This window comes from Acyrthosiphon pisum, chromosome A3 (assembly GCF_005508785.2).
Source record: "Acyrthosiphon pisum isolate AL4f chromosome A3, pea_aphid_22Mar2018_4r6ur, whole genome shotgun sequence".
NCBI lineage: Eukaryota > Metazoa > Arthropoda > Insecta > Hemiptera > Aphididae > Acyrthosiphon > Acyrthosiphon pisum.
In genome coordinates this window covers 28,260,633-28,275,468 of record NC_042496.1, presented here as the reverse complement: position 1 = coordinate 28,275,468, position 14,836 = coordinate 28,260,633, and the positions used below count along the sequence as shown (strand labels likewise).

The window sequence follows — 14,836 nt, the reverse complement described above, 5'->3', positions numbered from 1 at the left end:
TTTTCAAAATATGCGCCTCTGTATACCATTAACCATCAAAAGTGCAGTTTGATTGATGATTCCTGCTCTATTTTTCGCTATACATGAGTAGCTTCCTCGATGATATTCTGTTACTGTAGGTATCTCTAACATTGTTATTTTTTTTCCAATTCTATTTTCTATTATTGGCTGTGGCATAGGTTGTATACGACCATCTGGGCCTTGAAACACCCATGTTATTTCTAATGGTGTGTCACCTTTTATTACATGACAAGTGAGCTGAGCAGTGTCACCAACATTCGATTCACCCTCGAACGAAAATGGTTTCATCAATGGTGGTACTAATAACAAGTACATTATTTTTAATATTGTAGGAAAATAATATGAAGAGGAATTATTTATTGTTTTAATCTAAAAAAAAACTTTTAGCGCCATAATATTGTCAACAGTTAAGAGTAAGTAAGTACAATAGACATGCTACATTATTTTTTATTTGTCCTCCTTAATTGTTTACCATTCACAGATAAAACAGCAAATTGTGAAACTCGATCTGCACGATTATTAGCGGTACACACATATGTACCACGATGAAACTGTGTTACCACAGGTATCTCAAGTACAGCTATTTTCTTTCCTATCCTATTTATAGTAGTCAGTTCAGGAAGTGGAACTGAACGATTGTTGCCATCCAAAAAAGTCCAAAACAATTCAAGAGGCATATCACCTTTGCTCACATGACAAGTTAACTGGGCATTATCACCAGCATTGGTTTCTCCGTCAAATGCAAATGGTAATATTACAGGTGGAACTAAAAATTATATTGTATATTCTGTTTGTTATACTATCAGAATTATGACAAACATTTTACCTTAATGGATTAAATGTAACAAACAACTATAATGCACTTACCTGGAGATGTAACAAATAAACTAATAGTGTTTTTAATAATTGGATTAGGAATCGTATCAAAATATTATAATTTGATAATTCAAACTTAATAATATAATGTAATATTAAACACCCTACAAGAATACCACTAGTTAAAATACATTATTAAAAATTGAAATATACATAAATAATTCATGTTGGTATGAATATTTATTTATTTCTGATGTATTCAGTGTATCAAAAATCAAAATATATAGGTAGTAGATATTTTATTTTTAATGTTTTGTAAATTAGGTAACAACTGTGTAATATTTCTACAGTAGATTAACTATGAAACATTAATTATTATTAATGAATCATACATTTTGAATGAAAGCTAAAAACCGACTTTCATATATTTTCACTCTAAAAATTCTTTTACTTTTATAGGTTCAAGATAATTATTATAATTTTCTGAAATAATAAATTATGCTTTACAATCTATTCTTCATATTTAAATTGTTATTTTACCATTAAAAATTTTTAATTTTGTTGTTTATAGAATTTTATTTTTTATTCTTTAAAATGTTTTTCTCTTAAGTTATGTTGAATGAAAAAAAAAATGACAACCTTAAGTTTGGTTAAAATAAAATTATAACAATGCTACTTTAAATTGTTCTAGGTATTTTGTTTTAAATTTATAAATGTACATAATATATATGAAATAAAAATCCTAAATGAAATTTAAAATGCATTAAATAGAAAAATTGTACAATAAAAGTTTTTTAATATAATATATGAAGAATAGATAGTAAATGTTGTATAAAATATGTAACAAAATATTAACATACCCATCACTTGCACTTCTAGATTTCCTTTAGCAGTATGTCCCTGTGCGTTTCGAGCAACACATGTATAAGTAGCTTGATCTGAAGACCTTTCAACATTTTCAATAATCAAAGTGCCATTTGGAAATACTTTTTGCTTGCGGTTGATAGGTAGCTGTCGATTGTCTAATAATTCAATTGTAATTAAATTAACATAGTATGTTGATCGTTGGTGAATTAAATGTATAAATGTCTACCTCTTTCCCATGTAATTGATTCCAATGGGTATCCAGCAACTGGACAGGTAACAAAAAGATTTTCTCCAGACACTATATTTTTCTTATCCATCGGTCTAATAAAAGGAAGACCGTAAACATTGAGATGTGCAGTATGTTCAGCAGTACCAACTTTAGATACAGCTACACATCTATAGTGACCTCCATCATTAGTGTGCACTGATGAGATATTGAGATACGAAACTACTTCTCCTGCCATTGTAATATGTTGTCCAATACGAAGTCTAAACATATTAATTAAGTAGAATATAAATTATTAGAACTTTCATTCTACGGACCTTTCTGTGCTACTAAGCCGTTTTGAATCCAATTCCCAGTTAATTTCAGGAGTGGGATTTCCTGATGCAATACATTTCAAATGCAGAGAGACTCCCGGCTGCATAGTGTTATCATTGAAATATTCTTTGATATGGGGTGGCTCAACTGTTAAAACATTTAAATTAAATTAAATTAAAAAAATATATATATAATATATTGAAAGATTACATACACCTTCCTCCCAATTTGAGTTCGGCACTTCCTTGAGCGCTCTCTTGCTCATTCCTTACAAAGCATTGATACATTCCTTTATCTTCCTTGCGCACAGAATCAATTCTTAATACTCTTCCATCATGAGAACTCAATCGTTTACCATCCTTCAACCAAGAAATGGTTTTTACTGGATTTCCTTCATAGTTGCAAGTCAGAGTAGCCGGTCGTCCAAAATCCACAGTTTGAATGGTAGGTTCAACAATTGCATTTAATGGAGCTGCAATTTCCAAATTATAAATTTTAATACGGAATTATAAATATTGCAATTTATTCAATGAAAATAAATTTACCTGTAACTGTCAGTACAGTTTCTACACTTTCACCACCAACGGAGTTATTGACAACGCACAAATATTTGCCTGAATCGTCTACTTTTGCTTCACGTATTATCAATGTTCCAGAAACTTGTTTAATTCTATCATCTAATGTTACGGCCTGTTTTTTGTTCGATCCTTCAATAAACTTGTACCACCTGTCCACAAACATACTCATTATTGAATAATTTTGTGTATTTTATCATAAAAAATTTTAGAAGTGTGACTTTTTAAAAATGAATTGATTAATATTTATAAAATTACGTTTTACGCTATCAATTTCAAAATATCTAAACTAGTAATTACATAATATTTTAAAGTCACATTTCTTTTTAAAATAAAAAATGCAGTTTATAAAGTAGGTATTTGTTTGAAAGGGATTTTTTACATGTATTAACAATTATTATTAATATTACAATAATTAACATAATTCTTAGATATTCAAAATTAGGATAATTAAAAATTATAGGTAGGTACTAAAAAGTTTTAAAATAAAAATTAATTTTGTTATACTTATGTTAACATTTAACATAAAATAAAAATAAAAAATAAAAAATAAAAAATAATTAATTTAGTTTAGAAAATAAGAAGGAACTAAGTATGAAATTTGAATATCATATTTTAGTTAGAATTTTGAATAGTGTGATCAATGATCATTACAAATAAAAAATGTAAAATAATAAACATAATTTATTAATTTTGTATTTATATAATAAATTATCTAACAATCATTCTATATTATTTAAAACAAATTAAAAAAAAAAATATATTTATATTATTAAAATGTAAAAATCACACAGTATTAAATAAAACATATAATGTAAATATTAAATTTGGAAAAACTTCATACATTTTTGATTAACCTACATATTGTGCAATGTCTGTTAATACCTATGGTTAATATAAATTTCGCATTTGCTAACAGAATACCTAGAATAAGTATCAAATATCAACAATCATACAACACGGACTTAAGGAACTGGGTATCCTTGAGTAGGATAGAACTGCAGAATTAGGTCCAACACTAGTCGCTAACATATTTTACATAAATTATTCGACTAAGAATTTCTGTTTGTAACTCCAGTTGGATAACTATTAATTTATCCCTGATACATCTGAACAGAAATAAAAGATAAGGTATATTTGAACAGAAGTCATAACTTACTCATATTTGGGAATAGGAAAACCTTGACCAGGGCACAAGAGTACGGCTTGTCCATTAGCAATAAAATGATTGCCTTCAAAACGTTCTTTAGAAACTTTACCGGCAATATTTGAACGCGGTTCTGTAATTTTTTTCTTTTTTATTGGAATATTTTAAATATGAAGTAATAGGACAGGGACCCCAATTAAATATTTATGAACACATTAAAACACTTAGATTTTTGAAGAATTTTTACAAAATGTATATTGTCCCCAATAGTCCCAAAAATAATTTCAACTGTTTTACAGGTATCCTTTTAAAAAAAATATTACCTATTACATACCGATATATGGGAATGGGAAAACCAATCACATTGCAAACAATAAAGACATTTTTTTTAAAAGCAGTTGTTATTAATTTTCCACCTTCATATTTTTCACCGGGAGCTTTTGGAGATAAATTTCCTGTAGGCTCTGTAAATTTATTTAAACTAAGTGATTTTTATAAAGTAGGTAGGTATGTCAAAAACAAAGATAATATTAAAGATTACAAAAACCCAAATGTTAGGTAGGTAAATACTATTTTTTTTTTTTAGTTTTATGAACAAAATATAATTATTTAACTATCAAATTAATATATAAGTAAAATATATATATATATATATTTTTTTTTTGAGGTGTACAGTGAATCCTAATTAGGTATATATATTATATGGACATAATTACAGATAATCAGAAATGTGACTGGCATTTAAGACTGGGTACAACACACACAAATATTATACTCAATTTACATACCGAAAATAAGGGACAGGGAATCCCTGAGCTGAACAAACCATTGATATATGAGATTCAATCATAAATGGTTTTCCAATTAAAATGGCAAGTTCTTCTTTTTTAATTTTTGGTGAAATACTTGTTTGGGGATCTAAGAACATGTATGGATATCAATGTGATAATACAAAGAAACTATCTATTGGAAAAAATATTAATTGTTATTAATATAGTTCCTATCTTAATGAAGCCCGAAATATAATTAATATATTATTATTTATTGTCTTTTTTAAGTTATGTTGAGTTAGTATATAGTTAATGGTATAATTTAGTTCTATAAATCTACCTGAAAACAGGTACCGGATGACCTTGAGTCTCACATAATAACACAATATTTTGTCCAAAAACCCCGTCAACATGGTCAAACTTTGATTTTGTTGGTACTTTAGGAATCACTGTTCCTATTGGATCTGTTCAACAAAACCATTTAGTTGGTTTAATGTTTTTATTTATTTAAAGTGCACTAATATCTGACAGTACACATTGAAATAACTTTAAATAGGTACTTTACTTAAGGGGATCGCATGTTTTTCGTACATTTTAGACCAATAAGCGGTGGTAAATTACACATAAATACTTAAATACTTCCAAATTTCCGATTTTAATTTTTAATATATGCATGAATTTTTATTTTAAAACTTGGTCTTTTGACTCTAGTTGGAATTTCTTTAGATCATCTTATTACCTACCTACCTATTTATTTATTATATATTACAATTTAATATAGTACTTTATAATAATTATTAACAGTTGAAAAATAAAACTTATAAATAATAATACAAATGTAAAAATCAAGAAATATAATGATATATATTATTATTATTGTAAATTAAACTGTAGACACTAAATACAGTGGTGGATTTAGGGGGTGCTTGGAAGCTGAAGCTATTTATAACCATTCAGCATATTGAACTTTTTTTTTTTATTATAAATTACTTAAATATCAATTATCACGTAGAACTAAACTTATTAACTGTAGACCATAAGTAAAAACTACCGCTATTACCTACCAAAAAAATAGGTTGATTTGGTTTTTACTCCAAAGTGGTTCATGATAAGTAGATTCCTAGAAAGTCCTAGATCTATCAATGACTAAATACACTGATTATTTTAGTCATTATTTCCTAGTTTATAATAGTTAATATATTGTAACATCTGTTCCATACTCCTAATTTATAAAATAATTAAATGTGATACCTATACAATATTGGGAACGTGAAAATATAAAATAATAAATATTCTACAAGAGTTGTTTTTAAGCAATCTCAATTTAAAAAAAAAATGTAGACAATGAAATATAATAATTACCTATACTCAAATCACAATTAAGCACGATTCGTCTTGTCTAATTAATTAATAGTACCAGTTTAAATTCAATTGGTACATACATATTTTTCCTTTATTTTATATACACCTATTAAATCTATTTTCAAAATAAGTTTTTAATGCGAGTAGTATTATTAAATAAATAATTTATCCAGAATAATAATAATAGATTTGAGTAATATTTACCGAAAATTAGGAACTGGGAAACCTTGAGCTTGACATTGTAGACCAATATTAGCATTTAGTGATCGAATGTATGCTGAAATTTTTGTATCAGTTGAAAAACTAGGAGATTTCATCCCAATTGGTTCTAAATAATATTTGTAACAGATAAAACAATAAAACTCTGTTATAATTTTGAACTTCTGATGAAAATTGTTTTAAATACATATAGCTAAATAAACTTATTATTCATACTATTATACAATATTGGTCTAAGTCTAGTTAGAATTTTAACTATTATAATATTTTATAAGCATATTGATATAATTTTATCTTTAATTATTTCTAGTGGAAAAGTTTATTTGTACGTTTAGTATAATATATAGCGATAACCTTTTTTTTTATATACAACTTTGAATATGTAGGAAAATTAATTTTGATTTTTATAAATATATAAATTCTTATTTCTCATAAAGAATTAAATTTTTTTATTGTGACTAATATTAAAATTATTTACTATACCGTATGGTTGCAATCGGGTATGCTTGAACTTCACATAAAAGAGCTATGTTAGAATATTGTACTCGTTCAAAAGAATGAATTTTATCATCACTTGCAAATGTGGGTTTTTTAACACCAACAGGTTCTGGAAGTGTTTGGATACTCATTTAATGACAATTTTAAACCTAACTAAACGAACCTGTATGCAGGTATAGGGTACGCTTGTAGTTGACACCACAACGACACGTCTTCATTCGCATATCGAAATGCAAAACGACTTTTTTCATCCAAAGCTAATGATGGAGGTTTGGCACCCAAAGGTTCTGTATTATACAGTATAAAAATAGATTTAAATTAATCTATTATAATTAAATCTTTCTTAAATTAACTAGTTAACTGATATTATTATATGTTATTAATGTATTTTGTTGCATATTATCTAACTTTAGATTTAAAATATATCAATATTTATTTTTGTATTTGGTACTTGGTAAATAACTACCATACATAAAAAAAAATTATATTTTTAAGTACTACCGACCTGAAAGACGGTATAGGAAAAGCCTGAGTCTGGCAAAAAAGTGTTATATATTGCCCTGAATGACGTATGATTGTTCTGCTTTTATCATCTGGTGCAGTAGGGGCTTTAACACCAACAGTGTCTAAAGAGGAAATATTTTATCAGATAAAAACATATTTTCCTTTAGTACTATTATTCCACAATGTTAAAAAATGAGAAAAAATCTAATAAGAATTTTATAGGTATTAACTTGATGATAAACCTACGTATACTTATGTTTTTGCCTTACCGAGATAAAGGAACTGGGGAACCTTGTGCTAGACATAGTATACCAATCCCTTTATTAATTTGTCTTTCTATCCAACTACGTTTTATATCAGATGACAGTGAAGGAGCTTTTACACCAACCGGATCTATAGAAAATTAGGTTAACTTTAAAGAAAACCACTATCAATAGTATATTATTTCAAACCTGAATGCTGGGATAGGATATCCTTGTGCGTCACATAATAGATCCAAGTCAGCAAAAGACTTCATTTTAAATTTGTATGTTTCTGATTTGGCGGAAAACGCGGGAGATTTTAAGCCCACGGGCTCTAAAAGGTATAGCATCAAAATAAGTATTTAAGATTATTGTATAATGGTCTCACCTGAATTCTGGGACAGGATATCCCTGAGATTGACACAGTATAACAATTGCATTTTTAGAACTTTTTCTTAAACGAGTACCTTCAAAATCTGAAGATAGTGTAGGAGATTTAAATCCTATGGGTTCTGGATAAAAATTTAAAAAAATTATTTGAATGCTTATTTATATAAACCAAGTTAAAATCTGAATGTTGGAAACAAGGTAAGTTTTTTTTTAATTTAAGGATAAATAAATTCAAAGTTTATAAGCATTTTCAGATTAAAACAATCAAAGTTAAAAATAATTTTAATACACAACAGTATACTTAAAAAAAATGTGATACATTTTATTTATCATATTAAAATTAACGAAAAATAGAGTTTCTAATAAATTAAAAAAGAAAAAAATTTTAACTACTTATGTAAAATTTGATAATAATAATTTTTACCAATAATTCTATCATAATCCTACATAGAATACCCCCTAAAAATACATAGTTAATTGGTCTTATTTAAAAGAATTACTTAATACTTATTATAATTTAATGTTTAAAAAATTAACAATACAAAAAATATTTCAAAAAAAATAGGTTTGATTATGGATAATTGCTATTTAGTAATTTTACTTTTATTACCTAATAGTTAATTCTGGGATATTTTATTTTTCATAAAAATATGATTGCTTACATTTTTTTATGTTTTATTATTTTGACTGCTATATCAATTTAATTTTAATTAGAGGAAATTTAAAATTCAAAATTATAAGATTCATATCTAGTTCTCACCTAAAATCGGGTACAGGATATCCTTGTGATTGACACAATAAAACAATTGGACCGTTTACTCGTTTTTTTAACCCTGTACTAGAAAAATCTGATGATAATGTAGGTGCTTTATAACCAACAGGTTCTGAAAATTCAGTAGGTATATGTTAATTTTGTAACTTCAAAATAATTCAATTCTTTTTTTCTTTAAACCCAAATGCCAGTGAAAGATTTACCCATGCGACTATAATTTAGTATTAGAAGAAAAATCCTTTCTACATTTTCAACTACACGCTATATGGAAATATATCTACAACATTCTCTCACCTATGATCAGGAACTGGATATCCTTGAGATTCACACAACAATACAATATCAGATTTAGCCCTACGGTTAAATATAGTTCCTTTTGAATCAGATGAAAAAGCAGGTGATTTTATACCAACAGGATCTAAAAACGATTGGATAGACAAAACAATGTAGGTTTAATTTATATCGGAAATACATATATAAACAAAAAATTTATCTTCAGCCAAAATGTCAGAATAAGGTAAGTCCACTTTGTTTAAGAATAAACATTTTGTGACAAGAATTATTGAGAAACAGACATTTTTTAAAATATTTAATGTGAATGAAGACAAGGAAAATATACTAACATTATATTAACATTGTGGAATACTCTCACCTGAAACTTGGGGCAGGGTACCCTTGTGCTGAACATAATACTGATAAATCATTATTAGACCGTTTTCTATACCTTGCACTTTCTGCGTCAGATGAAAATACTGGCGACTTAAGACCTACTGGTTCTATAAAGTATACCAAAAGATTTTATTATAAATGCCTAACTATACCTGAATGAAGGAATAGGATAGCCTTGAGCTTCACAGAGTAAACTTATACTGTGTAAACTTTTTTTCTTGAATCTGGATGTTTCATCCTCGGATGGAAATGTAGGTGCTTTAAGACTATACGGTTCTGGAAGAGGTAAATTCAATTTCGAGATTGTCTAGCTTTTTATTTTTATTCCTATTCATTATTTAAACTAAAAATGATTATATAATAATTTTAGCATATTGTAAGTGTTCATTATCATACAATAAGCTTCAGAATTCCGTTACCTGTATTCTGGGACTGGGTACCCTTGTGCCGAGCAAAGTAAAGAAAGATGTTCCAATAAATTTTTAACAAACCAACTGGATTTTGAAGAAGACGGAAACGTAGGAGACTTGAATCCTACAGGTTCTGTTTTATCCCAAAATATATAAAGAATAAGTAGATAAAATATTTTACCTGAATGTTGGTACACCATATCCCTGTGCCAAACATAATAAACTAATACTTTGATCCATTTTTTTTATGTAAGTAACAGATTTAGCTTCAGATGGAAAACTTGGAGCTTTTAAGCCAATAGGTTCTATAATCGAAACCAAGAAATGTCATTATACTCGTAAGATTAATTTTTTATGAAACAAAATTATGTTTAAACAGGGGGGTCTCTGCTAATTGCATTAAAGCTCAAGACTAAATGCACTTTAATTATAGTTCAAATATTAAATATTATTTCAAATTGCAAGATTTATACCTATACGCGGGAACTGGATAACCTTGCGCTGGACACAACATGTCTACACTTTGCAATAACCTTGATTTGAAAGATTCTGCCATCATTGGAAATTTAGGCGCAGTCGAACTTACTGGTTCTAGTATTTTTTTAAAAGGACAATTGAATTTAGGTTTTTATAATGCCCTACCCACCTTGAAATTGGTACAGGGTACCCTTGTGAAGGACAAAGCATATCAAATGAACTATAACGTTGAATTTTAAATCCTTGAATATTTGTTGTTGACGAGAATTTTGGAGCAATACTAGTAATAGGATCTAAAATAAAATAAAATATAAGACTACATAATATATAGCATGGTAATTATTATATAAATACATTGAAAGTTTGCTATATAATATTCATAATTTAAAATTAACTGGTTTTCCTAACCTTTATACCGATGTGCCTTAATGAATTTATTCTATTCAAATTCTAGTCCTTACCTGTATGATGGTACTGGATGACTTTGAGCAGAACAAGTTAACACAAAACTTTGTCCAGATCTGAACTGATAACTCTTACCAGTTTCCAAGGAAGCAAATTTTGGAGATGAACTACCAACGGGGTCTAAGAAGTGATAAAGTATTTTCTAATGTCAGGATAATAGAAAAACGAAATAACTTAATTTGTGTCAATATTTTATTTGATTTAATACTTTGCACAGCTGACTTGTGCTTTAATGTGTCGCAGGGGTACCCTATCCCAACATTCAGGCTTCATTTTCAAACACATATTTTTCGGTAAGCAGGTTTATTTACATTTTGATGAAATAAAATATTTCCCATTTCTTCATACGCAGTACAAACATTATTATGTTAAATAAATAAAGTATAATACAATTATTATAATTAAATAATTAATAATTATTATATTATGACTTAAAAAAAACCTGGATAAACTAAAAAATATGTGTTCGAATACATTATTAATTTAAAAATATAATATTAAAAAAGTAATACTTAGACCATTGATGCATTTAATATTGAATATGAAAAATATGTTAAAACATTTTTGATTTTAATACAATTGTATATATGTAAAAACATTGAAATAAATGCAACAATGATCTTATTATATTATTTATTATACCAAATAGCTAAATTACAATTCTTAAAAAAACTAAATAATAAATAATAAAAACTACAGCATTATAAAATAGTTTATATTTGGATTGATTTAAAATTAAAAATGCTATTTTTTATTATTACCTTTAACTGACAAAATAAAAAAGAATAATAATTTAGCTATTAGGATTACACTAATCAAAATATATTGGTAATTTATATTGAATAGATCATAAAAAAATTAGAAACACTAGAAAGTTATGCGTACAAATATTTGCCAAAAGTTGTCAGTTGAATTTACAATTTATTAAATTTGTTTGACAACTTCATATAATGTATTTATTTATTTTATTATAAACAAGAATAAAAATATTTAACATGAAACTTAAAAAAAAATTAATTTGATAAAAATTTAAATTTGAATGTAATCACACTAGAAATAATTGGTTTTTACTTTGAAAATAAAAATCATTATAACCAATAAAGTTTTTGATATAAAATATTTAACAGTATATTATATATATAACCAATATACTTTTTAGTGAATAAATAGATAGTTAAATAATATTTTACTAACCTGTAATAACTAATCTTCCTTTAGTAGCACTAAGCCTTGTTTCTCCAGTTAATCTATGTTTAGTTCGGCATTGATAAGACTTAGTTCCATCTTCTGGTGTTACGTCACGAATATGCAATTCTCCAGAAGGTAAAACCAAATATTTACCATCTTGAAAATTAAAAATTAAATACAATTAGAATTGATTTGTAGAGTAGACATTTATTTTGCAGAAGCTTAATAAAATTAATATAAAAGAGATTTCAAAAAGTGTAATGAATATATTACAATAAAAAATAGATATAAAATGTTAAGGTAAACAATTTTTAATTGTTATAAATATATTATTTTGTTTAAGTTAATAATAATTGATGGTAATGAAATCTCACATAATCGATGCCAAATAAAAATATATAACATTAAGAAAGCGCAACAGTAACAATTTTCACTATATAGGGACTGTAAAAAGGACAATATAATAACTTATTTTAAACAAATTATAAATAGTCGCATTTAAAATATAACTCTTGCTATAATTATTGAGTGAACACTATTCAGAGCAGCAAAAAACCATTTAGGTTACAATCATATAATTATAAAATAAAAAAACCCATACTAGATAGATGTAAGCTTTTTCTGAACAATAGCAGCATTAAATAAATGAAACTGGTAAAGCATATATAAAGTTCTTATATACCTCAAGTAATTTGGTTTTCATGATTGTAACAACCTGTATGGTTATTTATTTCAGTAATTGGTGTATTTAGTGAAATATGATACATGTGGCGCCATCTTAATATTTATAATTATGAACGAAGTTCACCAATATAGTTTGTTATATATTTATATATTAACTTAAATATAATTTAGAATCGATTATTCTCATTTAAAAGCAAAAGCAATAAACAACTGAACAATAATTGAAGCTTTATATTGATAAACTGCTTAAATAATTAAAAAATGAATATAAATAAATATTATTAATTAATTAAACTATATCAAAATGTAAACATATTACGTTTATAGGTCTATTAAATATAAAGTATCAAATTGTTCAGTGTTAACTAACTACGTAACACATTCATTCATCACATTCATTCAGGATTCAGAGGAACATAAAGAAAAATGATGAAAATATTTGGATACAAAAAAGGAAAACCGCAACGTACCCTTGCCTTGTTTATTTTAGAAAAAAACCGAATCTTTTAAAAAATACGAACCTAAAAATAAAACTATAGACGATTAAGAATATTTTTTGTATTTCAATACCGTAAGCATGATTTGCATTAATTGAATACTCATCACCACCATCTGAAGTCCAACTAGACACAAACACATAATCGGATACAAAACTAGGGATGTGACATTTCAATATAGCAGTATTTCCACGAAGAACAGATTCATCCATTACATTAACTGTGTAAAGTTGATTGACCACTAAAAAGAGATAACAATTCAGAATAAACAGTCAGACAATTTTTGAAAATACATTTATAATGAAATGCAGATACCTATTTGACATCAATATGTGGTAAACAATAACAGTGAAAAGTATAACAATAATTAAAGTATACAGTATTTTTAATGAAATTTTCAATGTTGAAATTATATATTACGAATACAGGACGAGAAAAAAAGGGAAATTATGTTATTTGATTACATTTTATAAAGTCTACAATAATAGACATTAATACCAAAGCTTTTATCGGATGATACAAAATATTTGTTTCCAACAGTATCTTCCCAAGAAACAATAGAAACATAATCAGCAACAAATGATGGAACAATACACTTAAAAATTGCAGTGTTTCCCTTGATGACAAACATATCATACAAAATTGCTTCATAATATTGATTTACAGCTGAAATCAACCAATTGAATAATACATTTTCTACATTTAAGTAGAGATAGGTACATAATCAAAATATGGTTAATAGATATTTACACATCAAAATATATTATAAATAACTATATGCAATCGATTAAATGAAGGCTTGGAGCGACTCAAATTATATGAAACAGACAGCCAACTTTTTAAAATAAAATTATTAAAGGTTTTTTAACGTACAAATTAAATCGTAAAAATATAATAAAATTTCTTGAATAGAATACAAATATATTATTAAAGAATTTGAATATGAAAAAATCTAATTGATGGAATTTTTTGGGGCAATTATATTTAGACAGGAAATATCAATTTATTCAATACAAACATTATGACATAGGTGCGTCAATAATCACGTTCATAATAATATAAAAAATAACTACCATGATCTGTATTTGGAGTAAAATATGTTTCACCGTTAGTAGCTTCCCATGAATCGACATTAACATAGTCGGATACAAACGAGGGTACAGAACATTTAAAAATAGCTGTATTTCCTCTAATTACAAACATATCATAAACCTGAGCTTCATAATATTGACTCACAACTGAAAAATATGTATTGAAATTACCTATATAGATGTATATAATATAAGTATATACGTGTTAAACTTATGGTTTTGAAAAAACTCATTCATGGGTTTAGGATAGTAGATGGAAAATAATTTTTTCTTTTTGAAAATTGAAACCATACACTCCAAAATATAGGTAACAATTATTGTTAACACAAACCCTTATAGAGTTGATTAATAATGTAAGATTCTCCAGACTCGGACACCCACTCTATAATTTCAAGAAAATCTCCAACAAAACTGGGTACTATGCATTTTAATATTGCTGTATTTCCTTTGAGTACAAACTCATCATTAACCCGAAGTTGATATGATTGTTCCACAACTAAATTCATAATTTATTAATAGTACCTATCTACTAAATATTTTTGTTTTGTAAGTTATATTATATAGTTAAGTATAGATATATTTTGTACTGATTTGTACTCATATGGACCGTTACCCTGATATATTTCTAATA

General features: G+C 26.5%; 1 protein-coding gene across 50 annotated transcripts in view; it reads right to left on the bottom strand.

Moving 5' to 3' along the window:
- The window catches only part of LOC100161231 (down syndrome cell adhesion molecule), a 69,103-nt gene that overhangs the window by 26,530 nt on the left and 27,737 nt on the right, over positions 1–14,836 (bottom strand). For 10 of the 50 annotated variants that reach the window (XM_008187911.3, XM_008187957.3, XM_008187953.3 and 7 more), the window contains exons 5-11: positions 11,940–12,089; positions 4,756–4,885; positions 2,791–2,972; positions 2,460–2,717; positions 2,248–2,392; positions 1,931–2,193; positions 1,698–1,859 (exon numbers count right to left, since the gene is read on the bottom strand). In XM_008187911.3, the coding sequence (XP_008186133.1) occupies positions 1,698–1,859; positions 1,931–2,193; positions 2,248–2,392; positions 2,460–2,717; positions 2,791–2,972; positions 4,756–4,885; positions 11,940–12,089 (1,290 nt within the window). Of the gene's footprint in view, positions 1–26; positions 321–493; positions 788–1,697; positions 1,860–1,930; positions 2,194–2,247; positions 2,393–2,459; positions 2,718–2,790; positions 2,973–4,755; positions 4,886–5,077; positions 5,202–6,303; positions 6,428–7,772; positions 7,897–7,950; positions 8,075–9,018; positions 9,143–9,376; positions 9,501–10,276; positions 10,395–10,449; positions 10,574–10,741; positions 10,866–11,939; positions 12,090–13,187; positions 13,356–14,187; positions 14,353–14,836 lie in introns of all 50 variants that reach the window. The other 40 variants (XM_016807214.2, XM_016807171.2, XM_016807145.2 and 37 more) reach the window with 13 other exon arrangements.